This window comes from Nematostella vectensis, chromosome 13 (assembly GCF_932526225.1).
Source record: "Nematostella vectensis chromosome 13, jaNemVect1.1, whole genome shotgun sequence".
NCBI lineage: Eukaryota > Metazoa > Cnidaria > Anthozoa > Actiniaria > Edwardsiidae > Nematostella > Nematostella vectensis.
The window spans coordinates 14,199,053-14,226,049 of NC_064046.1; the positions used below are offsets into that span (position 1 = coordinate 14,199,053).

Sequence of the window (26,997 nt, forward strand, 5' to 3'; positions counted from 1 at the left end):
AGTCTGAATGGTTTGACATTTTGACATAAGCCCAACATAACGACATAAACATATTGTCCATGTCGTTATGTCGGGCTTAAAAGAGTGTGTGCGCCCATGTCGCTATGTCACTAGTGTGCACTAGGCATTACAAATATATGAGTAATAGCATAATTAGGTGGACTTGCAAGATTTTCACCTTTAGCATGTTGAGCTACTGTACCAGTAGACTCTTGGAACCCTTCCCTTTGCTAATACAGACTTCTTTCCCTAATGTGTAGGTGTGGTCAGTGCATTTTGTACCTGTATTTTGCAGGATATTCACCATAGCCTTTAAGGATGGAGAGTAGGCGGTTCCTATTGAGTCCCTCTGGCAACTCACTCTGGTGTTGATAATAATAATTATAATGATAAGGATGAGGATGATGATGATGATGATGATGATGATGATGATGATAATGATAATTATAACGATAATAATAATGATAACAATGATAATTATAATAATAATGATAGTGATAACGATAATAATAATTTGTCCTGTTGTGCAATCCCCTGCCCCTTTGCTTACTTTGCAGTGTTGTCACGATACATATCTTTAGGATTCAGTTATTTCAGATCTCACCTCTAGGCCAGAGTCAGCTACAGGCCATTCTTGAGACTCATCAGTTCCCACAGATGCCCCTTCACTCTTGCGACAGCCTTTTCTTGGTAGAGTTCTAACAATAACATTCTTGTCCTTCAGAGCCCCTGGCAAAGACACTGACGTCTTGACGCTGCTACGAGATGCTGGACGGAGATCCACAACCTCCTTGACAGTAGGGAGCGGGGGCTTTAAAATGGAAAAAAAAGGAACAATGTTAACATTGCTTTCTCAAAAAATCTGTTTTTTTTTTCTGGCTTCTGGTACAGTTATTTCCAGGCATGGTATACTGAATTGAATATTTTGAAATATTTATAGAAAAACAAGATATATTGATGTAAATTTCATTATATAAATTTTCCAAACTTTATCCATAGATGGCGATCCTCTCTACTATACAGTATCTACGGCAACCTAAACATACAGCCAACAATTTACATAGAAAAAAATGTTTATTACCTAGGGTCAAAACAGAACAATCAATATTTATAAATACATAGTTAAATTTTCCATAAATTCGTATGATGTTAACTTCAAAACTGCAACATATACTGTAATTATAAGATTATGCTAATGTATCTTATCACCATTAATATAATATGATATGTGTTTTATCTTATGAATCAATAAAATTCAGAACTTCCTGTTTGTCAAGCTAATATAAGATGCAAACTCTGCGGTTCAATATTTTAGTCAAAATCTACCTTGGTTAACTGCTGATTGAGGGCTGGGACACTGTAAATGTTAATTGCACCACTGTCCATAACAGCGGCAATGTACCGTCCACTAGGGCTAAACACAAAGCGGTTGATCATCTAGAAAAAAAGATTGTAGATTTTTCAAATAAAATTATGAAAGTGCATAAAATGTGTGGAAATTGCATCATATTGTCATTAACCCTCTTATGTTTTTTTTATAGGGGTAACCTTTTTCTGCTGTTCCTTATTTTGCTTACAAGGCTACCATTTCCAAGATCCAATATTTTCAAGATCACTTGTATGCATCAGAATTCCATTGCTTGTAAGTCCTCTTAGGAAAATTGGTGGTACTTGCCTGGTCTTGGCCTCCTATGTCTGATAGCATTTTGCAGGAGTGGATATCAATGAACCGCAGAACTCCATCTTGTGCAAGCACACCAACGGTCTAAAACAAAATTATTGCATGAAACATCTACTAGTGAAAAAACGTGAATTGAAATTAATACTGGTTTACAGAAATTAAAAGAAAAAGGTGTTTTAAAAAGACATTTCATTGAGACTCACTGTACTATACATACTGTACATTGTTTCTAGTTTCATTTGTTCTCTTTACAACTTACTAATTGGCCTCTTTTTAGTGGCCACTTTTTTCTAAAATCTAATCCCCGGAATAAAATCATCCTGTTGATGAAGAAAGTTTTAGGGAACCATAGATGTTCTCATTAACAGGGTTCAAGTGAGATACTGTAAGGACAGTTTGAATACCAAAGATGTCCTTAATATTAAATAGGGTTCTACGTACTGCTGTACTATACCTGGCTAGATCCACCATCAAAGCTGCTTGAGATGAACTCAGCTTGTTTGACCACCCTGACCTTAGCAGGGAGTTGGATGATATGCAGCAGCCGCTTGTTCTCAAGGCTCCAAACATGCAGGAACCTGGATCTTGAGAGTAATATGATATGTAATAAGCACAATACTGTAAGACTTTACTGTAAATGATCTACAGTAATAAACGGCCCCTACCTAGAAAACTCCTCCTATTTAATGAATGCCCCCTTTAAGGTTACACATTTGTATTGAACACCCCTTTTACAAACACCTCTCTCTAATAAACAACTCTTCCTAATGAACACCCCTTGCACCATCAAAATTTAATAAATGCCCCCTGTGTGTATTAGATCACGGTAAGCCTAAGGCAGAATAAGGCTTGGATGGAGGGGGGGGATTCAAGCAGATTAAGTTTGCGTCTGATATGAATATCCTATGTTGGATCAGCAGACTTAAATGGAACTCCTGGGTACACCCCTGATAAGAGAAGGGGGACCACAACACACCACACAGGGTTCAAAATAGCCGCCGGCTGCCGACGATAGCCGGCTGCTTTCTGGTTATTGCCGGCTCATTTTTTCTGTATCCCCTTTTCATATTTTTAGTATGCAGGCTTTTTTTCCACCAAAATCCAAAAGCCGGCAAAATCTAGCAGATAAAAAAAATATTTTGAACCCTGCCACATGCTCCAGCTGGAAGTATGCAACTAGTTTAACATTCAAAGCAGGATTACACTAATAACAGGTCCTGTAGTGCTTACTGTAATCTCTGCAATTTTGCCTCAAATGACAAATACCATTTTGTGAAACAGTTGTATACTATACTGTAAAAACCAAGCACTTCTCACCATTATTCAGAACTATCTTTACAGTAAACTTTTGTTATTGTTGACAAACCTTCCACCAGCCACTAGAAGTCTGCCATCCCTTGGCACGGCCAGGGTGCGGTAATGGGGTGTCTTGGCGTCCTCTGGTGGAACTGGCAGCTGGTACTTGCACTGCAGGCTCTCAGAGTCCCAGGCAAAGATACTGTCATCTTTGAAGCAGGTCACAATTGTGTTACTCAGGGGCAGAAACAAACCCTAGAAAAATAAACAAATACGTCGTCAACTTATTGTTACTACTAACTACTGTAGACGAACTAGAAAACACAGTAATCTTGAAAATAAATCAGGTCACTTAATGTGTCTAAATCAAGTCACGTAACTAGACAGACAGACAGACATCGAGGTGATCAGACAGAAGGACACAGCCAGACAGACATCGAGGTCATCAGAAAGAAGGACACAGACAGACAGACATCGAGGTCATCAGACAGAAGGACACAGCCAGACAGACATCGAGGTCATCAGACAGAAGGACACAGCCAGACAGACATCGAGGTCATCAGACAGAAGGACACAGCCAGACAGACATCGAGGTGATCAGACAGAAGGACACAGCCAGACAGACATCGAGGTGATCAGACAGAAGGACACAGCCAGACAGACATCGAGGTCATCAGACAGAAGGACACAGACAGACAGACATCGAGGTCATCAGACAGAAGGACACAGCCAGACAGACATCGAGGTCATCAGACAGAAGGACACAGTCAGACAGACATCGAGGTGATCAGACAGAAGGACACAGCCAGACAGACATCGAGGTCATCAGACAGAAGGACACAGTCAGACAGACATCGAGGTCATCAGACAGAAGGACACAGCCAGACAGACATCGAGCCTAGATAAAGGTCATCAGACAGAAGGACACAGACAGACAGACATCTAGCCTAGATAAAAGGTCATCAGACAGAAGGACAGACAGACAGACATCTAGCCTAGATAAAAGGTCATCAGACAGAAGGACACAGACAGACATCGCACCAACAGATGACAGAAAAGAAGGTACTGATACCACAAGACGTTTTGAGAGACAACAATGGACAGAGAGATGGGAAAACATACAGACAAACAGATGAAGACCGGTCAATCAGACATACTGTCTGACTAGATGTACATGAAGATGGATAGGCAGACAGACCAACCTGTTGAATGCCAACAGTCTGTGCACCATTCAGTGTGCGCTTCCTGGTAAAAGTGTCCAGATCCCAGAGTTGTATGACTGTATTTGAAGACGTCAAGGCATAGCGACCACTTGCATGCACAGAAATGCAGTGAACTGCAGACTCATGACCTTTCATCCAGCTTACAAGCTCACAGGACTCTATGGAATATAACGAGTTTCATCAATACTGATTTACAGTATACAAGCTCACAGGACTCTATGGAATATCACGAGTTTCATCAATACTGATTTACAGTATACAAGCTCACAGGACTCTATGGAATATCACGAGTTTCATCAATACTGATTAACAGTATACAAGCTCACAGGACTCTATGGAATATCACAAGTTTCATCAATACTGTTTAACAGTATACAAGCTCACAGGACTCTATGGAATATCACAAGTTTCATCAATACTGTTTAACAGTATACAAGCTCACAGGACTCTATGGAATATCACAAGTTTCATCAATACTGTTTAACAGTATACAGTATGTTGTTGAAATCTTACAAGCTTACAACAGTCTTATGGAATTTCATAAGTTTCATCAATACTAATTAACAGTGTTCACAAGACTGTTTGGAATATCATGAGTTTCATCAATACTAATTAACAGTGTTCACAAGACTGTTTGGAATTTCATGAGTTTCATCAATACTAATTAACAGTGTTCACAACACTGTTTGGAATTTCATGAGTTTCATACTAATTAACAGTGTTCACAAGACTGTATGGAATATCATGAGTTTCATCAATACTAATTAACAGTGTTCACAAGACTGTTTGGAATATCATGAGTTTCATCAATACTAATTAACAGTGTTCACAAGACTGTTTGGAATTTCATGAGTTTCATCAATACTAATTAACAGTGTTCACAACACTGTTTGGAATTTCATGAGTTTCATACTAATTAACAGTGTTCACAAGACTGTATGGAATATCATGAGTTTCATCAATACTAATTAACAGTGTTCACAAGACTGTTTGGAATATCATGAGTTTCATCAATACTAATTAACAGTGTTCACAAGACTGTTTGGAATATCATGAGTTTCATCAATACTAATTAACAGTGTTCACAAGACTGTTTGGAATATCATGAGTTTCATCAATACTAATTAACAGTGTTCACAAGACTGTTTGGAATATCATGAGTTTCATCAATACTAATTAACAGTGTTCACAAGACTGTTTGGAATATCATGAGTTTCATCAATACCAATTTAACACAGTATACAAGCTCACAAGACTCTATGGAATATTGTGAGTTTCATCAATGATAATAAACAGTATACAGTATGTTGTTGAAGTGAAATGCAAACTCATGGATATTCATCCAGCTAACAAACTAACAAGACTCTGGCTTATGTACAGTATGATAGTTTCACCAAATACAATACAGTAGATCAGGGAGTACAGTATAAGTAGACCTTTGTTGCCTGACAACTCACCAACATCATAGCACCTAAGAGAGTGGTCAGCCAATGCAACTAGCACCTCATTCTTCCTACGTAGTGAGAAGGCTATCGCAGTGGATGGTGTGCCAGTCTTTTGAACCAAAGAGAACCTGAGAAGCAAATACTGTAATCAAAGATTTCAAACAAAAGTAGAAATTAAAAAAAAAAGTATATTGTATGTAGGAAAATAATTTTTTTCAACACAAACCCACACTATAAAAAGGGCCTTGCCTTAGACAAGCTGTAATTCGTCATCTGACTTCACTAAGTGCGAAGCTCTGTAGAGAGAAGCCAGAGAGCTATAATAGAGTTCAAAATTGGCCGAAAACACACTATTGAAGTGAACACAGTCTATTTATTTTGCAAACTTGTTGTTTGTCCATGCACGCACCTGAATGACGCCATTTCAAATAAGCGTGCACATGATGTTTTTTAATTTTATTTTTCAATTCAAATAAGCGCGCGCTGTCTTTGATATCTCAATGACAATTTTTGTTCTTGTTTTTGTAGAGAATTGACTCCAAATACTTTCCGAATATGCCTGATACTTCTTTAACATTCTTTTGTACTTTAAAGGTGTGGTACTTTGCTGTACGTCTGAATTTTTTGCTATATTTTCTTCTGGCAGTTCCAGAGGTCCACACTCAATGAAGTCTTGCTGTGAATGACGATAACTTGCGCAAGAGCTTACGAAAAAAGGGGCAGAGCTATCACTTTTAAAACGAGTGTTTGTGTTTAAAACAAAGTGCTTCTCATTTTTTAGTGCCACATACAGTATCTTTGAAAATTGCAAGAGTTTTCTTTATGTGCATATGCACCAAGGGAACTGAATCTAAGCTCTGCAGCTTCCTCAGGGCTTTCATTAACTTTCAGAGTAGGTGATGGAGATTGATAAGTAGGGGGTGGACTTAAGTCAACTTTTTAAAAAAAGTAGCAGGCGCTCAGTGGAAAATAGCCAGCGCTTCCACCGGCCGCCGGGGCCTAATGAAACCCCTGACTGTCCCTATTGCAGACACGTACTTGTTCTTGCCAAGATCAAATAAATACAGGTTCCCTTGGTGGTCACCTGCCACAACGGCCTCTCCCAGCGTGTTAAAGGCTGCGTGAAGAAATCTGATGTTCCTGCCTTGGAGTGAGAAGGCATTTGATGTTGTATGGCATATACTCAGCAACAACCTGAGAAACAGTAAAAAATAATAATTTAACTCATACCACTTTTAAAGACTCTTTCTATTTTTAATATGTCATGTGTTTTGTATTGCATAATAACTTGCAGCTAGATCTATTTTTCAAACAGTACAATTGGTAAAATTATATGATTATTGTACCAATTTTGTATTGTTTTAAATTCAGGAATACTGTAAGTAAGTAATAAAAGTTACAGTTGCTGGCATCGCTGAAGTTAACCAACGCCTCTATGAATTAATTTTTTTACAAATAAGGTTGATGTGTATAACTTATCACTAATTGTGTTAAAACCATTCCATATTTTATAACTTAAAAATGTTTGATATTGAGTAACGAATGCATTGGCCCGTGGGGTTAGGACATGCCGACAACACACGAACTACTCTATCATTTCTTCCTCGTTCGCGTTTGTTGTTGTTTCTGTAGTTTATGGAATTCTAGAGTTTTCAGTCCTTACCCATTTTCAGATGGCGAAGGTTTCCGCTGCCATAGCTTGCCCGACTCTTTGCTTTGTACATCTAAGATATCCATGGAGATTTGTTCATACTCCCTAATGCTTTATAATAAAATAAAATAAAACCATTTTTTCCGTCTCAATCTTCAACTCGAAAAATCGTCCCGCCATTTTTTGTATTCCTGAGTGGCCTGGCCTGTTATCGGCCCCAGTCTCCTAACCAAACTTGTAATGAATCTCCGGTAAGGGTAAGGGGAGGGAAGAGAAATACAGTTACATGCTACCAATCAAAAACAGTTTTTTTAGATACATTTTTAGTGAAAATGGGAAATTTATATCTTTGGTACATATTGTTATTCCTAGGAAGTTCTTGGGCAATTTGCGATGTTTCCTGAAGTCGAGGTTCTCCCTCCCCTCCGGGGTGGGGCGGGGTTTTGTCGAGTAGAGGCTGTCGGCTTGATCGTGTCCCGTGGCGTCGAGTTGTGAAGCTTTCACGGGATCGAAAAGTTCCTGATCGATAAGAAGTCTCTAGCGCAGACCAAAACAAAGTGGTTCAATCCTTTCCTTTCGATGTCACAGGTTCGATTCAAGGTATCTAAGTCAGAGCATGAGCCCGGCTCAGACGATGGACCCAAGAACGGCGTGGATTTTTCCTCCGATGTCAACGTTGAAATAATTGAACCGGCAAGTGAGTAAATCCCTTGGCATCGTGGTATGTCAACTCTTTATGCATGGCCTCTCAGCGTTAAGTTTTGCTGATGTCTTGTTTAGTTGTTGGTCCGATTCGGGTTACTGCAATCGCGTAAAATCATTTGTGTTTTTTTGCACACGTCGCGCACTCCACACTTGGTTGACCATTTTCTTCCCTTTGAATTTTGCCAACCCCTCGTGGATTGTCTTTGTTCTTGTCTTTATTTGAATACTTTATTACTATTTTTATCATTTCGAAGGTCCAAATGCGACCGCCACAGAAAACTTGCTCATCACTAAAGATGGAAACTTGGCCCTTTACGAGGTAGGAAACATATCTAAACTCAACTACTAAAACTTGACTACACACATTGTCTTACGTGTTTATGTGAAAGTAAATGTCTGACTGGTGTTATATCGATCTTTAACAACCAAAGTTCTGTTCGCTACATCTGTATCTTCTTTGATAGCTTTAATTAATTTTCCTGATCTTTAGATTTAGGGAAAACAGCTGATGGATTTCGCGTGACATTTTCACAAACGAGAACTTGCAAACATAAGGTTTCGCACACTCTTTGTTTATTATAAACTGTATTCATGTTTCTTTCACAAGGATGAAATCCAGAAAAGACCGAAAATGTCTGCGTTCTTGTCGACCTTGGCGAAGTACGAAGTTGTCCCTACGGCTCCCCAGCAGCGAGAGGATGAAGAAATTAAAGAAAAAAAGAGCAAAGTAAGCATCTAAATAGATTGTAAGGCATCAGTATTTGTATTTTTTTACACAAGTACAGTAGCAGTATGGTATCCCTTAATTGTTACTATTCTTCTTAAATATTTATAAAGCTCTTACTTATTTATTGTCGAACGCGAGACCACAAAACTCCCACATTTTCGAATAGTTTTCAAGGTGCTATAAATCTATAATTCACTTCTGAGTGACATTCTGCGGTGATATTTGTATAGCTAGAAAAAGTGTATGTGGAGATTGTAAAGAGTTGTCGTTTTTGATTTCGATGAAACCAATATTGACTATTGAAAATATAATGATTTCTTGAGTTTGTATTATCTTTTGTCCAGAATTAAAAAATATTTTTAAACTGTTATGATTAATGAAGAAGCATGATTATCAATTGGATCTTATAAACAAATTAGCTTTCATGTTGTGAGAATATTAAATGTGATGCCCCCCTTTTAGAAGCCAAAAATACCGTAAATGTATGAGACAACATCTAAAATACAGAAGAAAATGCCTTGAAAGTCCCTTGGGCCCCCTTCTGTTAAAAATCCTGGCTACACCGCTGTTATAAGATTGCACTTGATGGCAGGATATCACAGACAAGATTTGATTCAGTTTAATTAGGAAAACTTTTTTTGAGATTAATTAATTGTGTTCAATTGTCAAAGCATAAGTACCCTGGGTTCCAGAGGCTGAATATCCACTTTTCCCTGCATGCTAGGGGGCGGGGGTTCAAATGGGCTGGCGGCATCAGCCTCTGGTGTATTGCGGTCGTCTATTGTTGAGTTAATCCCTTTCGAGTCAGATCTTGACCCTAGCACTCTGATTGGCTACAAAATAACAAATCGTTTGTTTGAACATTTTTCTCACGTGATACAGAAACCGGCTTCTTCAGTTAGCGGAAACGTGAGAGACTCGGTCTTGTTTTGAGTTCACAGCAACAATCCAAATACAGTGTATATCTTTACTACAGTTTGCTATTGCTTTGGCAGAAACTCTTCGAAGCAAGTTCCCAGACATACCTTCCCTACGGTCACATCAGATAGATAGATAGATAGGTAGATAGATAGGGGTTTTATTCAATTGCCATGGCAGTATTACAGACTGAATTAAGGCAAAGGGCCAGCACATATAGCGTTATACTATTACAGAAATCGATAAGTAACAAAGTCACCAAAGCGTTTAGTTACAGAAATATGTTTGTAGGTATTCATACTGCCGGATCTTAGTGAGTATCCATGCACATTATTAATTACGCCTCCAGTAATTACAGATCGGAACAGATAACAGCCATCCTTTCCTTCATTCTGAGTGTAAACATGTCATTTTGGCAGCTCGATGTGCCAAGAGACAAGAAACCAGTTTGACCGGGATTATCAATTTAAATTGTAACTGACATATTAATCGATTAGTGAACCCTGAATAGGACCTCGTTCGCCCAGAGGCTCCTCGCTTCGCTCGTCGTAATTCTCGCTTTGCTCGAAAAACTCTAGCTTCGCTCGAAAAACTCTCGCTTCGATCGAAAAATCTCTCGTTTCGCTCGAAAAATCTCGGTTCGCTTGAAAAACCCTCGGAGCCTCTGGTCTCCAGGGTAAAGCATAAGTCATCAATAAAACAATTGAAGTTCAATTCAGTCGGTCATTGAGGGTACAATTTCTTATGCCTGGACAGGGCCGTAGCACGCCTTGAAATATTGGGGGAGCACAATACAAAAACATTAAGAAAATATTGGGGGGGGCACAATACAGAAACATAAGAAAGTATTGCGGGGGGGGGGGGCACAATACAGAAACATAAGAAAGTATTGGGGGGGGGGGCACAATACAGAAACATAAGAAAGTATTGGGGGGGGGGCACAATACAGAAACATAAGAAAGTATTGGGGGGGGACAATACAGAAACATTAAGAAAATATTGGGGGGGCACAGCCACGCCCCTACTGTTCATTTCCTTATGATTTTTCAAAATATTGGGAGGAGGGCACGTGCCCCCAGTGTACCCCCCCCCCCCCCCCCCCACCGGAAAATAAATTCTGTCCACTTGTTCGGATTTCTAACCCCCCCCCCCCCCCCAAGATAAACCCTGGTTAAGGGCCTGGTACTGTACATTTTGGATTGTGATCAGATTCAAGTTAATCCCCTTTCCTTATTGTTAAGGTATTCCTACTGTAGGATATTTCTGATAAGCAATTAAAAACTGGTTTGGCAAGTATTATAATTAATACAGGAAATCTGCTGTACCATCAAATAATCCACGCCATTCCTTATGTTTTACAGTCTGAAAAGATGGGAACAATTATGGGAGTGTACTTGCCAACCATACAGAACATATTTGGTGTAATCCTGTTTATCCGAATGTCATGGATCGTGGGAATCGCAGGGGTCACTCAGGCATTCTTCATCGTTTTCATCTGTTGCTGTTGCGTAAGTTAATTTGGTATCTTTTTATGAATCATTTCTTTTTTAAATAAAATTATTCATAAATGATATTTCAAATGATAATTGGGTTGCAAACAAAATGTTGTGTTATTTTTTATAGACTATGTTGACTGCGATATCAATGAGCGCTGTTGCAACAAATGGTGTAGTACCAGGTTAGCATAGAATTACTATGGTACCTTCTTAGGTGTGTGAGTGGTTCACATTTAAATAGGTATTAAGAGTACAGGAGATTATTAAAGATAACAAAAATGATAATTGTGATGATGATAGTGGTGATGGTAATGATGGTAAAAATTGTTGTAGTGCAGATGGTAATGATGGCAATGATTGATAGGAACTAAGACCCTGTCCCCAAGTATCCGTTTTCGTTTGAAAACACAACCTTTTTGTTCTGTTTTCAAAAAGATCCGCGTCCACACAAAGCGTTTTCATTTTGATACGACCCGTCCCCACGAAAATGCAGAAACGATTAGAAAACGATAACAAGTTCTACAGCACATGCATACTCACGGGATCTGAGTTACATATCACGGCATCGTTTTCGGAAGGTTCCGTTTTCTTCCGTCCCCATGGCACTGAAATGGTATTGTTTTCAAATTGTTCCACTCTGGAGATCATTTTCAAATCATTCCGCTTTCGGTCATCGTTTTCGCGTTTGGACGTGGACGACGTGGGGACCGGGTCTAAGAATAATACTTAAGGTCCTTAACTAAACATGCTCCCCAACTGACTGTTTGTTTTATGTTTGTCTCTCGCAGCTGGAGGCTCCTACTTCATGATATCCCGCGCCTTAGGGCCAGAGTTTGGAGGTGCTGTGGGGCTTCTGTTCTACCTGGGAACCACATTCGCTTCCTCCATGTATATTCTAGGTGCTATTGAGATTCTAGTAGTAAGTGAAGTTCCTTCCTAAAGATGACAATACTAATCCCAGATATTGTTTGAAGAGTTAGAATTATTCTCTTTCTTCTCCCTTCCTCATTCAATCAGTCGGCCAGTTTTTCGGTCAATCAATCAATTAGTCAAGTAGTGGGATGGCCAAATTTCCACAAGCTACAGTAAAGAACATATTTCATCACCCAATTTTGTCAGTTATTGTGTTTTTTAATCATTGCCAAATAGCATGTGTGGTGGTAGGGTGTGTGTATGGGCGGAGGGGGGATGTGTCCACCGTATAACTTGGCCACCAATGACATGGACACTGATGTGTAGCATTGCCACCAGTGGCCACTTGACCAGTTCCCGCGTGGGAATATTTGTATCTTTGCATTTGCTGGTTTTAAAATCTTAAATTTTAATATAAGCATACAGTAGTTCCTTTTGTCACTTTTTTTCCAGACGTACATTGAGCCCTCTATGTTTCAAGTGCTATAATCTTACCCTTGTTACATTTTGTTAAAAGCATACAGTAATTCCTTTTGTCACTTTTTTTCCAGACTTACATTGAGCCCTCTTTGTTTCTGTTGTTATAATCTTACCCTTGTTACATTTTGTTAAAAGCATACAGTAATTCCTTTTGTCACTTGTGTTTCCAGACCTACATCGCGCCCTGTATGTTTCTGGTGTTATAATGTTACCCTTGTTACATTTTGTTAAAAGCATACAGTAATTCCTTTTACATTTTGTTAAAAGCATACAGCAATTCCTTTTGTCACTTGTGTTTCCAGACCTACATTGTGCCCTCTATGTTTCTGGTGTTATAATCTTACCCTTGTTACATTTTGTTAAAAGCATACAGTAGTTCCTTTTGTCACTTGTGTTTCCAGACCTACATCGCGCCCTGTATGTTTCTGGTGTTATAATCTTACCCTTGTTACATTTTGTTAAAAGCATACAGTAGTTCCTTTTGTCACTTGTGTTTCCAGACCTACATTGCGCCCTCTATGTTTCTGTTGTTATAATCTTACCCTTGTTACATTTTGTTAAAAGCATACAGTAGTTCCTTTTGTCACTTGTGTTTCCAGACCTACATAGCGCCCTCTATGTTTCTGGTGTTATAATCTTACCCTTGTTACATTTTGTTAAAAGCATACAGTAGTTCCTTTTGTCACTTGTGTTTCCAGACCTACATTGCGCCCTCTATGTTTCTGTTGTTATAATCTTACCCTTGTTACATTTTGTTAAAAGCATACAGTAGTTCCTTTTGTCACTTGTGTTTCCAGACCTACATCGCGCCCTCTATGTTTCTGGTGTTATAATCTTTTTTCACTTGTGTTTCCAGACCTACATTGCACCCTCTATGTTTCTGGTGTTATAATCTTACCCTTGTTACATTTTGTTAAAAGAATACAGTAGTTCCTTTTGTCACTTGTGTTTCCAGACCTACATCGCGCCCTCTATGTTTCTGGTGTTATAATCTTACCCATGTTACATTTTGTTAAAAGCATACAGTAGTTCCTTTTGTCACTTGTGTTTCCAGACCTACATCGCGCCCTCTATGTTTCTGGTGTTATAATCTTTTGTCACTTGTGTTTCCAGACCTACATCGCGCCCTCTATGTTTCTGGTATTATAATCTTTTGTCACTTGTGTTTCCAGACCTACATCGCACCCTCTATGTTTCTTTTTGCGGATGGCAATGCAGGGGGTGGTTCCTCATCCCCGGCAATGTTGAACAACATGCGTATCTACGGATCAGTTCTGCTGTTGCTTCTGGTGCTGATTGTATTTGTTGGTGTCAAGTATGTCAACAAGTGTGCTTCATTGTTCCTGGCATGCGTTGTCATTTCGATAGTGGCTATCTACGCTGGGTTTTTCTCAGCTCAAGTCAGAGACTTGCCAAAGTAAGTCCAGGAAACAGGATTCATATGAATGACCATTATGCAACAGTTTGCAATTTCACAAAGATGCAAGGTTGTAATGTAGTTTACAGCGTGACTAGAAAAAACGTGAACACGGGAAATATGTATGGAATGTTTGTTCCGACCAATCACTCGTGAGATATTCAAACAGTCAATTAGAAACATGCCTCAACAAGTCTCAGTGTCTGAATTCTCGCGTCTGATTGGTCAAAGGACAATAAACATTCCACACATATTTTAGGTGTTCACTGTTTTACTGGTTGCGCTGTAAGGTCTTTAGCTTTCAAGAAAAAAAATTGATTTTTTTTATTGAAAAAATTTAGATCAATTTTTACAAATCAGCACTCAAGATTTCAATTTGGTCTCTCTAATTGGCCAACTTTCTTAAGACTTATACTGAAATATACTTACTGAAATAATGTATTGGTGGCCAAGGTAACACACAGCAACTTTAAAGTACACGTAAACAATGAAAAAAATATCAAAGAGATGACTGACCCACATTCTCTAAAAAGGGTTGTAGCAACTGTGATTACCAGAGGCTCCAACATTTCGCTCAGATCATTGTCGCCACAAAGCTCGAAACCTCTGGTACCCAGGGTATGATGTAGCTTGCAACCTTTGCCTTATTTTCACAGAGTCTGCATTCTTGGCGATGCGATTCTTGCCAAATCAAGCTATGAGACTTGCTCCTACAATGATTCAATGCTTAGGACAGCCTATGGATCCGACCCTTTATTCTGGAACTCAACCAGGCTGAGATATGTGAAGGGGGTCCCAGGAATCACAAGTGGTGTGTTTACAGGTAGGATAAAATATTCAGTGAGTGTGAACATTAGTTGTTTCCCCCCTTCATGAGGCAAATCCATAAAACATGTTTAAGGAGGTAGGTTTTTTGACCTACTATACCATTAGCCTCTTTATTTTGTAACTTATGTTTGAATGTGGGTTACAAGGCATCGCACACTACATTTGACAGTTTTGCGAAGTAAACACCAATTAAAATATAACCAATGATGATGCAAGAAACTATTTGATTGACATGAGCCTCACTAACCAACCAGTGACCCAAAGAACTGCTTGAGTGTTTTCTATTACTTGCTACTGTACTTAGTACTAGAGAAATTCTCAGCCTTATGAGATGTTAAATGGGCTTATTTGAAGCGTTATGTTATGATTTTTGCCTTATGAGATGTGAAATGGGCTTATTTAAAGCGTTATGTCATGTTTTTTGCCTTATGAGATGTGAAATGCGCTTATTTGAAGCGTCATGTCATGCTTTTTTTGCCTTATGAGATGTGAAATGGGCTTATTTGAAGCGTCATGTCATGTTTTTTTTTTTGCCTTATGAGATGTGAAATGGGCTTATTTGAAGCGTCGTGTCATGTTTTTTTTGCCTTATGAGATGTGAAATGGGCTTATTTGAAGTGTCATGTCATGTTTTTTTGCCTTATGAGATGTGAAATGGGCTTATTTGAAGCGTCATGTCATGTCTTTTTGCCTTATGAGATGTGAAATGGGCTTATTTGAAGCGTCATGTCATGTTTTTTGCCTTATGAGATGTGAAATGGGCTTATTTGAAGCATTATGTTATGTTTTTTGCCTTATGAGATGTGAAGTGGGCTTATTTGAAGCGTCGTGTCATGTTTTTTTTGCCTTATGAGATGTGAAATGGGTTTATTTGAAGCGTCATGTCATGTTTTTTGCCTTATGAGATGTTAAATGGGCTTATTTGAAGCGTTATGTTATGATTTTTGCCTTATGAGATGTGAAATGGGCTTATTTAAAGCGTTATGTCATGTTTTTTGCCTTATGAGATGTGAAATGCGCTTATTTGAAGCGTCATGTCATGCTTTTTTTGCCTTATGAGATGTGAAATGGGCTTATTTGAAGCGTCATGTCATGTTTTTTTTTTGCCTTATGAGATGTGAAATGGGCTTATTTGAAGCGTCGTGTCATGTTTTTTTTGCCTTATGAGATGTGAAATGGGCTTATTTGAAGTGTCATGTCATGTTTTTTTGCCTTATGAGATGTGAAATGGGCTTATTTGAAGCGTCATGTCATGTCTTTTTGCCTTATGAGATGTGAAATGGGCTTATTTGAAGCGTCATGTCATGTTTTTTGCCTTATGAGATGTGAAATGGGCTTATTTGAAGCATTATGTTATGTTTTTTGCCTTATGAGATGTGAAGTGGGCTTATTTGAAGCGTTATGTTATGTTTTTTGCCTTATGAGATGTGAAGTGGGCTTATTTGAAGCGCTATGTTATGTTTTTTGCCTTATGGGGTGTGAACTGGGCTTATTTGAAGCGTTATGTTATGTTTTTCTGCCTTATGAGATGTGAAGTGGGCTTATTTGAAGCGTTATGTCATGTTTTTTGCCTTATGAGATGTGAAATGGGCTTATTTGAAGCGTCATGTCATGTTTTTTTGCCTTATGAGATGTGAAGTGGGCTTATTTGAAGCGTCATGTCATGTTTTTTTGCCTTATGAGATGTGAAGTGGGCTTATTTGAAGTGTCATGTCATGTTTTTTTGCCTTATGAGATGTGAAGTGGGCTTATTTGAAGCGTTATGTCATGTTTTTTTGCCTTATGAGATGTGAAGTGGGCTTATTTGAAGCGTTATGTCATGTTTTTTTGCCTTATGAGATGTGAAGTGGGCTTATTTGAAGCGTTGTGTCATGTTTTTCCGCCTTGTCTGCAGAAACACAGAAACATTAGGAAAATATTAGGGCAGTGCCGTAGCAGACCTTGAAATATTAGGGAGAAACAATACAGAAACATTTAGAAAATATTTTGTGGTGAGGCCACGCCCCTACTTGTCATTTCCTTATATATTTTTTAAATATTGGGGGGCATGTGCCCCCAGTGCCCTACCAACTGCTATTGTGAATACTAATTTGTATTGGTGGCCATTGGTGTGTGTGGGAGAGGGACTTGTTTTTGTAGCTTGCAGTGGTACTTCGTTTGATTTATTTTTATGATAAGCAGAGCTAATACTGTTAGCTGGATTGCTGTGTTTTTTTTTTTCAAGAAAATGCCAAGAGCCACTATTTGAAGAAGAACGAGATAAAGATGGGCGTGGCAGCTGGTTCTAATGAAGGGGAGATCAGATCCGACACAACAACCTCATTCTTCATCTTGCTTGCTATATTCTTTCCTTCTGTCACAGGTACACTGTATCCTCTTATTTTGAAAATATATTTTCTTGATACAACTGTGCCCCATTTTGTCATTACTGAATGTTTTTTTCTGTTAGGTATCATGGCTGGTTCTAACAGATCTGGTGACCTCAAAGATGCGCAGAACTCCATCCCCAAAGGAACAATTGCTGCTATAGCAACTACTTCATTTGTTTGTATCCTTTTAACAACTCATATCTTGTTCAATATGTAGGTGTGTTCATACAGGACGAACAAGAGGGCCTTGCAGTGAGGACACATTGACCAATCAAATTCCAATTGACAACATCCCATAGCACTCAAGAAACCTATGTAATACTCTCCATAATTTCTTTTTTACTTAAATGGGTCTATTTCAAAATGCCACTGTTGTAAAGTCAAACTTTGACTATTCATGTTGTTTTCAACATGATGAAAGTGCAAACACAGCACAAAATGATTATAGATCAAGAATAAAAGTCCAGTGCTTGACCTTGACTGATGACAATTAGACCTGACCTCAGTTTTACTGTTTGGAGCAACCATCCAAGGAGAGCTGTTGAGGGATAAGTAAGTTGAATATACCCCTCTTCTTTTACACACATAGCTTCACAGACAGAATCAATGAAGTATGTGACAAATCCTGGAAAAAAGTCTAGCGGCATTTCTTTCAATTGCCACCCAATTTTTGAACCAGAAGAGTCTTTTTTAGAATTTAAGATCAATTTCTGTAGCTTCCTCTGATTTTTTAACAGAAAATAATTGGTTTTATTTATTTTAAAAAATCAAAAAAAATTTTTTTTTAATGAATGCTTTATATGTAGATGAATTGTGTTTAGCATTATATATTCTTTATTTTTTAATCAACTGCGTTCGGAACATTGCAGATTTGGACGCAGTATAGGGGGTGTGCTGGTGGTAGCAAATATAGCATGGCCTACCAAATGGGTGATCTTGATTGGTTCCCTGCTGTCCACGATTGGTGCTGGCATGCAAAGTCTAACAGGGTATACACCAAGGCATTATTCACATCCAATCAGACACACAATCTACCGTAAAATATACAATAGTAAACTCTTTTGTCGACAGATACCTTGAAACAGGTATTCATTTTTAGAAGAATTCACAATTACTAACAAAACAAGCTAGAGGAGTAAATGTGTAAACTATGTATAGTGATACAACCCTTTCACCACATTCACAATCCAGGTCATACAGTATGTGTAGCTTGGATAGCATAGACTTGGCCTCTTTAGATGGTGAAGGTGGTCATCTCTACTGGAAGAACAGGGGCGTAGCCAGGGGGTGGCCAAGGGGGCCCAGGCCCCCCCTTTTAGCAGCCAAAAATACAGTAAATGTATGAGACATTATCTAAAACACAGGAGAAAATGCCTAGAAATGGCCTTTTGGGTCCCCTCCTGTTAAAAATCCTGGCTACGCAGCTAAAGCTTGCCACCAATTTTGTGCAATCTTGCCCATAGCACCTGATATATACCCCAAAAAGGAGAGACAAATGTTGACAAGTGTTGCATTTGTAGTGCACCATGTCTGCCGCAAGCTATAGCCAAAGACAACATAATTCCATTCTTAGACCTCTCTACGGGAAGTAGCCTAGCTTGCCACCATTTTTGAATATTGCCCATAGTACCTGATATATACCCCCAAAAGGAAAGACAAATTGTTGAATGATATTGTTCGATTCGTAGTGCCCCAAGTCTGCTGCAAGCTATAGCCAGAGACAACATAATTCCATTCTTGAACTTCTCTACTGAAAGTAGCCTAGCTTGCCACCAGTTTTGAATATTGCCCATAGTACCTGATATATACCCCCAAAACAAGAGAAAAGTGTTGAACGATATTGTTCAATTTTTAGTGCCCCATGTCTGCTGCAATCTATCTATGTATAGCCAGAGACAACATAATTCCATTCTTGAACTTCTCTACTGGAAATAGCCTAGCTTGCCACCATTTTTGTGCAATATTGCCCATAGTACCTGATATATATCCCCAAAAGGAGAGAAAAATGTTGAATGATATTGCTCGATTTGTAGTGCCCCACGTCTGCTGCAAGCTATAGCCAGAGACAACATAATTCCATTCTTGAACTTCTTTGCTGTTGGGTCCAAGTCTGGGGAGCCGACCCGTGCACTCCTGCTAACTGCTGCTATATCAGAGATTGGGATTCTTATCGCTAACCTGGACAGCGTCGCCCCAATAATCACCATGTGAGTTCATAGATTCAGACAAAATGTAGAGAAACTAGGTGGTTTGTGGGTGTTGTGGAAACATAAAAAAAATTTTCACCACATACAGTATATAGTTGATTTTAGTTATTGCTGCATTGTAACTAGCATTATCGCAGCTTTTCACACAAAAAAGTGCTGCCTTTGCCAAAATGTGTTGAACATAAATAAACTTTGATGATGATGAGGATTGTACATATGCTAGAATGAAAGTACTGTAATTGATAGATGACAGTTTACTGCCCTGCCACAGCAATTTGTTGTTGAAAACTTGTTTTGTTATGGTTCTGGGATATTTACCCCTTGTATGTTGTTAAAAAGTGAACTCTTATGTAGAGATAAAACAGATTGTGAAATTATTGTATCCCCTGAATAGAAACCACAGTACTCATTCAAGCCATTATGGTAGCTGAAATCATGGTAGCCTTTTGTTGGAGCAAAGTATTATTAGATTTTGTGGTATTACATGCTCTTAAAGGACTTCTGTGTTCCAGGTTTTTCCTTGTGCTATGGGTTTGTTAACCTTGCAGGTTTTTTCTCATGTGCTATGGGTTTGTTAACCTTGCAGGTTTTTCCTCATGTGCTATGGGTTTGTTAACCTTTCAGGTTTTTCCTCATGTGCTATGGGTTTGTTAACCTTTCAGGTTTCTCCTTATGTGCTATGGGTTTGTTAACCTTTCAGGTTTTTCCTCATGTGCTATGGGTTTGTCAACCTTTCAGGTTTTTTCTCATGTGCTATGGGTTTGTTAACATTGCAGGTTTTTCCTTATGTGCTATGGGTTTGTTAACCTTGCATGTGCAGTACAATCCCTCCTGAGGACTCCAAACTGGCGACCACGCTTCAAATACTACCACTGGTAAGACCATTGTGGTGAAGGAAATACAGTATGGTGCACGCCATGGGTTTTGGGGGCTCGGACCAACCAATCAATTGAAAATTTGATCATTTTGCATTAAAAGACAGGATTCCAAATGATAAAATGATCCATCAAGTGTGGTAAAATAAATGCCTCTGCTTGAAATCAGGTTACGGTACCTGCCTGTGTAGCAGGCGGGCAGCCATGCTATGCACAACTCTAAATTTGATTGTTTCAAAAGTAATCATAATCTTATCAAAGTAATCCTATTTATTTCTGTCTGTCCATCAAAAACGGGTTAGTTAAAATTTCATCTTTATTGAAACTTCTTCAGGGCAAAGTTAGTGAAGAAGGTGAAAAGTTACAAGCTTGTTTACATCATATAATTACATAAAATGGGAAAATGCAAAATAATTACAACCATATAAAAAATGTGCATGTTCTAGAATTGAGGGGAATTTTCAAATCTCTACATGGGTTTCTACCACCCAGCAGATACAGTAGATAAGTTTAAGCTGATAAGCTCCCTTACTACCTTAAGACCTGTATGATTACTGACTGTGCATTGCACATTGCATTTCAACCTTATTCAGTAAATATTGTAATAGTTAAATTGTCTTATCTATAATAAAGCTATAATAAATGGCAATATATTTTCATTTCGTCTTACTAGGTTCACATCTTTTCTTGGTGTGTGTTTATGCCTTGCCCTGATGTTCATCTCAAGCTGGTATTATGCACTAGTTGCCATGATCATCGCTGCCGCAGTCTACAAATACATTGAGTTCCAAGGGTAAGTGTCTCAATAGACTTTTAAGGATTACTTGCATGTACACCAATTGAATTCATCCATTCAGTGCTGCTTTATTTCTTAAAAAAAACACGTTTCTACAGATTTTTAGTGTCAAGCACATTTTTTCACAAACAGGGTGGAACAAATCACAGATTGAGTAAATAGATAGCAATAGATAGATAGCAATCACTAAGACCACTAATCGTTACCTCTTTACTGGTGTCTTAGGGCGCCAGTTAACTCTCATATCTCAAGACACAAATTGCAAGCAAGCGGTACCCACCAATAGCTTCTTATTGCATGTTTTTTACACAAGCACAACAAATCGCAAGCTTGTAGTTGCTCTAATGGAAATGCAGCCAGATCGGTGCTTGTAAGACCAATTGGTGCATGTACAGTGTGGTTCATGTAAATTGTGGTGGATGTGAATAGTTCCACCTTTATACATGTGTGGCACGGATGCCACTTACATCCTTTCTTCTTCAAGTCAACAACAACCAGGTTTTGTGTGGTTGTCCTGTTGATGCTCGCCTGATGTTTTGGACAATCAGTCACCTGTAGGTTCTTCCTTTTTTAGGGCTAAGAAGGAATGGGGAGATGGAATCCGCGGTTTAGCACTTAGCGCTGCACGCTTTAGTCTGCTACGACTTGAAGAGGGTCCTCCTCATACCAAGAACTGGAGGTAATAATGCTGCTTCTGATGGTGATGGTGGTGGTCATTATAGAGAGGATGATCACACAGATGATCATCATGATATAGATGATGATGGTGTCAATGAAGAAGATGATGATGGTCAATAAAGGGGATGTTGATGACGGTCAATAAAGGGGATGTTGATGATGGTCAATAAAGGAAATGTTGATGATAGTCAACAAAGGGGATGTTGATGATGGTCAATAAAGGGGATGTTGATGATAGTCAATAAAGGGGATGTTGATGATGGTCAATAAAGGGGATGTTGATGATGGTCAATAAAGGGGATGTTGATGATGGTCAATAAAAGGGATGTTGATGATGGTCAATAAAGGGGATGTTGATGATGGCGTCAATGAAGAGGATGTTGATGATGGTCAATAAATGGGATGTTGATGATGGTGTCAATGAAGAGGATGTTGATGATGATCAATAAAATGGATGTTGATGATGATCAATAAAGGGGATGTTGATGATGGTGTCAATGAAGAGGATGTTGATGATGGTGTCAATGAAGAGGATGTTGATGATGGTCAATAAAGGGGATGTTGATGATGGTCAATAAAGGGGATGTTGATGATGGTCAATAAAGGTGATGTTGATGATGGTGTCATGAAGAGGATGTTGATGATGGTCAATAAAGGGGATGTTGATGATGGTCAATAAAGGGGATGTTGATGATGGTCAATAAAGGGGATGTTGATGATGGTGTCAATAAAGGGGATGTTGATGATGGTGTCAATGAAGGGGATGTTGATGATGGTGTCAGTGAAGAGGATGTTGATGATGGTGTCAATAAAGGGGATGTTGATGATGGTCAATAAAAGGGATGTTGATGATGGTCAATAAAGGGGATGTTGATGATGGCGTCAATGAAGAGGATGTTGATGATGGTCAATAAATGGGATGTTGATGATGGTGTCAATGAAGAGGATGTTGATGATGATCAATAAAATGGATGTTGATGATGATCAATAAAGGGGATGTTGATGATGGTGTCAATGAAGAGGATGTTGATGATGGTGTCAATGAAGAGGATGTTGATGATGGTCAATAAAGGGGATGTTGATGATGGTCAATAAAGGGGATGTTGATGATGGTCAATAAAGGTGATGTTGATGATGGTGTCATGAAGAGGATGTTGATGATGGTCAATAAAGGGGATGTTGATGATGGTCAATAAAGGGGATGTTGATGATGGTCAATAAAGGTGATGTTGATGATGGTGTCATGAAGAGGATGTTGATGATGGTGTCAATGAAGAGGATGTTGATGATGGTCAATAAAATGGATGTTGATTATGGTCAATAAAGGGGATGTTGATGATGGTCAATAAAGGTGATGTTGATGATGGTGTCATGAAGAGGATGTTGATGATGGTCAATAAAGGGGATGTTGATGATGGTCAATAAAGGGGATGTTGATGATGGTCAATAAAGGTGATGTTGATGATGGTGTCATGAAGAGGATGTTGATGATGGTCAATAAAGGGGATGTTGATGATGGTCAATAAAGGGGATGTTGATGATGGTCAATAAAGGTGATGTTGATGATGGTGTCATGAAGAGGATGTTGATGATGGTGTCAGTGAAGAGGATGTTGATGATGGTGTCAATGAAGAGGATGTTGATGATGATGTCAATGAAGAGGATGTTGATGATGGTCAATAAAGGGGATGTTGATGATGGTCAATAAAGGGGATGTTGATGATGGTGTCAATAAAGGGGATGTTGATGATGGTGTCAATAAAGAGGATGCTGATGATGGTGTCAATGAAGAGGATGTTGATGATGGTGTCAGTGAAGAGGATGTTGATGATGGTGTCAATAAAGAGGATGTTGATGATGATGTCAATAAAGAGGATGTTGATGATGGTGTCAATGAAGAGGATGTTGATGATGATGTCAATGAAGAGGATGTTGATGATGGTGTCAGTGAAGAGGATGTTGATGATGATGATGTCAATGAAGAGGATGTTGATGATGATGTCAATGAAGAGGATGTTGATGATGGTGTCAGTGAAGAGGATGTTGATGATGATGTCAATGAAGAGGATGTTGATGATGATGTCAATGAAGAGGATGTTGATGATGGTCAATAAAGGGGATGTTGATGATGGTCAATAAAGGGGATGTTGATGATGGTGTCAATAAAGGGGATGTTGATGATGGTGTCAATAAAGAGGATGTTGATGATGGTGTCAATGAAGGGGATGTTGATGATGGTGTCAGTGAAGAGGATGTTGATGATGGTGTCAATAAAGAGGATGTTGATGATGATGTCAATAAACGGGATGTTGATGATGGTGTCAATGAAGAGGATGTTGATGATGATGTCAATGAAGAGGATGTTGATGATGATGTCAATGAAGAGGATGTTGGTGATGATGTCAATGAAGAGGATGTTGATGATGATGTCAATGAAGAGGATGTTAATGATGGTGTCAGTGAAGAGGATGTTGATGATGGTGTCATGAAGAGGATGTTGATGATGGTGTCAGTGAAGAGGATGTTGATGATGGTGTCAGTGAAGAGGATGTTGATGATGGTGTCAATGAAGAGGATGTTGATGATGATGTCAATGAAGAGGATGTTGATGATGATGTCAATGAAGAGGATGTTGATGATGGTGTCAGTGAAGAGGATGTTGATGATGGTGTCAGTGAAGAGGATGTTGATGATGATGTCAATAAAGGGGATGTTGATGATGATGTCAATAAAGGGGATGTTGATGATGATGTCAATGAAGAGGATGTTGATGATGATGTCAATGAAGAGGATGTTGATGATGGTGTCAGTGAAGAGGATGTTGATGATGGTGTCATGAAGAGGATGTTGATGATGGTGTCAGTGAAGAGGATGTTGATGATGGTGTCAGTGAAGAGGATGTTGATGATGGTGTCAGTGAAGAGGATGTTGATGATGATGTCAATGAAGAGGATGTTGATGATGATGTCAATAAAGGGGATGTTGATGATGGTGTCATTGAAGAGGATGTTGATGATGATGTCAATGAAGAGGATGTTGATGATGATGTCAATGAAGAGGATGTTGATGATGGTGTCAATAAAGAGGATGTTGGTGATGGTGTCAATGAAGAGGATGTTGATGATGATGCCAATGAAGAGGATGTTGATGATGATGTCAATGAAGAGGATGTCGATGATGATGTCAATGAAGAGGATGTTGAGGATGATGTCAATGAAGAGGATGTTGATGATGATGTCAATGAAGAGGATGTTGATGATGATGTCAATGAAGAGGATGTTGATGATGATGTCAGTGAAGAGGATGTTGATGATGGTGTCATGAAGAGGATGTTGATGATGGTGTCAGTGAAGAGGATGTTGATGATGGTGTCAATAAAGAGGATGTTGATGATGATGTCAGTGAAGATGATGTTGATGATGATGTCAATGAAGAGGATGTTGATGATGGTGTCAATGAAGAGGATGTTGATGATGATGTTAGTGAAGAGGATGTTGATGATGATGTCAATGAAGAGGATGTTGATGATGATGTCAATGAAGAGGATGTTGATGATGGTGTCAATGATAAGGATGTTGATGATGGTGTCAATGAAGAGGATGTTGATGATGGTGTCAGTGAAGAGGATGTTGATGATGGTGTCAGTAAAGAGGATGTTGATGATGATGTCAGTGAAGAGGATGTTGATGATGATGATGACTGTGCACTGCACTGACATGATGCCAATGATAATGGTGATGTTGACGTTGGGTATGATAATAATAGGGTAGAACAGCAGAGACGGATTTCATTAGAGGCTACCATCCCTATGGGTGAAGGGGCACCAATATATAAATCATAACAGGTGGTGATTTCGTATTTTTGGACCCCACACATTTCTTCTAAAATTAATTCAGTATCTGCTAATGTATTAAGGAAATTGGCTTAAGAAGTTGCCTTGTGTCGACCATATGAGCATGTTCTTGTAGTGGAGTAGCACCCTGAGAAGGATGTGAAAGTGGCACCTTGAACACATCATGATGCAACCCCCTGATGATGCTGTTACTGTTGATGATGATGATGCTTTTTGATGCTCATTTTCTTTTGTTAATGTGATTTTACAGTACATGCCACAACCAAAATTGAGTAGCTTGACTTTTAAGAAATGCTCGGTTGTCTAGTTCCAACCTTTGTATATTATCTTGCTCGGACACAAATGCATTTATTTTTCCTGTGTTTTAGGCCACAGATTCTAATCCTGTGCAAGTTAGATGAGAGTCTACAACCTCAGTCCCGACGTCTGCTCAGTCTGGCCAGCCAACTAAAGCATGGTAAGTGAATGCCTATAGATTATAGTCACTATTAGCCATTCACCCCCTCCCTACATCTGCAAGCTTTCAATAAAGAAACCATCTTAACTGCAACCTTCCACAAGTTGACATTAGGAAATTGTGTGAAATTACATTGTGGCCGCTTCTTCTATAAACACACGCTAACCATGACAGCCACAAGAAACCTTTTAAGACCAAAAGGTTTGCCAGACAAGAGGTTTGGCTGACACACTAGAGCTATGATTGGAGTACAGTACCCTGAACGCCACATACCACACAATGCGTATTTTTTGTGGTTGTTATTCTTGCTATCAATTATTTTAGAGAAATCGATACACCGGTATTTAAGCAGCCGGAAATAACAAGAAATTTATGCGGCCTAACAGCCTCGGTCAGCCACCAATTTGTCATCGGCTGACTTGGGAAAGCCAATGCGATATTTTCGATTGCATTTGGTAAAGTATTAAACTTTGTTATAGTTGGTTATTTCAAGATTTAAGCACATAAGCCTCCAATGTTATATGAAAACAATAACAAATGTGTGGCTAACAAGGGTTATTTAAGTAGATGTATACCACTCTAGGTTGGCCAACTGTTAGCATCTTCTATTACTACAACGTGTCAATAAGTAAACTGCAAATTTTAAGCTGTATGATCGGTGTTCACCTCTCGCAGGAAAAGGTCTGTCTATTGTTGGTTCAGTCCTTGAAGGAGAGTACCAGAACTTGGTGACCGACATCACAAGCGCAAAGGAGGTATGATGCGGGATTCCCCACAAACTTCTAACAACTATTCCTCAGAATTCTGAAAAGGTTGCCGACCATCACTTTTTACTCATTGTTAATACATTGTTTACATTTTGTAAATAGTAAACTTCCAAATAACCATTCACGATTGACGACCAAAGAAGAAACGTGGTTTTTTTATGACTTAGGATAATGGACCACAAATAATGGGGCGGATCTAGCTTTTCTAAAAGGATC

General features: G+C 38.9%; 2 protein-coding genes across 3 annotated transcripts in view; one reads left to right on the forward strand and one right to left on the reverse strand.

The window, feature by feature from the left end:
* The window catches only part of LOC5506871 (TBC1 domain family member 31), a 34,278-nt gene extending 26,624 nt beyond the window's left edge, over nucleotides 1-7,654 (reverse strand). The window contains exons 1-10 of the mRNA XM_032375324.2: nucleotides 7,309-7,654; nucleotides 6,684-6,839; nucleotides 5,658-5,773; nucleotides 4,180-4,358; nucleotides 3,048-3,232; nucleotides 2,136-2,265; nucleotides 1,676-1,765; nucleotides 1,327-1,437; nucleotides 605-811; nucleotides 283-362 (exon numbers count right to left, since the gene is read on the reverse strand). Of these exons, the coding sequence (XP_032231215.2) occupies nucleotides 283-362; nucleotides 605-811; nucleotides 1,327-1,437; nucleotides 1,676-1,765; nucleotides 2,136-2,265; nucleotides 3,048-3,232; nucleotides 4,180-4,358; nucleotides 5,658-5,773; nucleotides 6,684-6,839; nucleotides 7,309-7,382 (1,328 nt within the window). The 5' untranslated portion in view covers nucleotides 7,383-7,654. The remainder of the gene's footprint in view (nucleotides 1-282; nucleotides 363-604; nucleotides 812-1,326; nucleotides 1,438-1,675; nucleotides 1,766-2,135; nucleotides 2,266-3,047; nucleotides 3,233-4,179; nucleotides 4,359-5,657; nucleotides 5,774-6,683; nucleotides 6,840-7,308) is intronic.
* Nucleotides 7,655-7,856: 202 nt separating this feature from the next.
* LOC5506858 (solute carrier family 12 member 6) overlaps nucleotides 7,857-26,997 on the forward strand; it is a 30,810-nt gene continuing 11,669 nt past the window's right edge. For both annotated transcript variants that reach the window (XM_048720436.1, XM_048720435.1), the window contains exons 1-18: nucleotides 7,857-7,993; nucleotides 8,256-8,320; nucleotides 8,609-8,728; nucleotides 11,008-11,154; nucleotides 11,270-11,324; nucleotides 11,931-12,061; nucleotides 13,707-13,951; nucleotides 14,608-14,774; nucleotides 17,004-17,141; nucleotides 17,229-17,327; nucleotides 17,643-17,700; nucleotides 18,018-18,137; nucleotides 19,182-19,355; nucleotides 20,132-20,230; nucleotides 20,904-21,023; nucleotides 21,601-21,705; nucleotides 25,926-26,014; nucleotides 26,690-26,769. In XM_048720436.1, coding sequence (XP_048576393.1) covers nucleotides 7,876-7,993; nucleotides 8,256-8,320; nucleotides 8,609-8,728; nucleotides 11,008-11,154; nucleotides 11,270-11,324; nucleotides 11,931-12,061; nucleotides 13,707-13,951; nucleotides 14,608-14,774; nucleotides 17,004-17,141; nucleotides 17,229-17,327; nucleotides 17,643-17,700; nucleotides 18,018-18,137; nucleotides 19,182-19,355; nucleotides 20,132-20,230; nucleotides 20,904-21,023; nucleotides 21,601-21,705; nucleotides 25,926-26,014; nucleotides 26,690-26,769 — 2,130 coding nt within the window. In that variant the 5' untranslated portion in view covers nucleotides 7,857-7,875. The remainder of the gene's footprint in view (nucleotides 7,994-8,255; nucleotides 8,321-8,608; nucleotides 8,729-11,007; nucleotides 11,155-11,269; nucleotides 11,325-11,930; nucleotides 12,062-13,706; nucleotides 13,952-14,607; nucleotides 14,775-17,003; nucleotides 17,142-17,228; nucleotides 17,328-17,642; nucleotides 17,701-18,017; nucleotides 18,138-19,181; nucleotides 19,356-20,131; nucleotides 20,231-20,903; nucleotides 21,024-21,600; nucleotides 21,706-25,925; nucleotides 26,015-26,689; nucleotides 26,770-26,997) is intronic.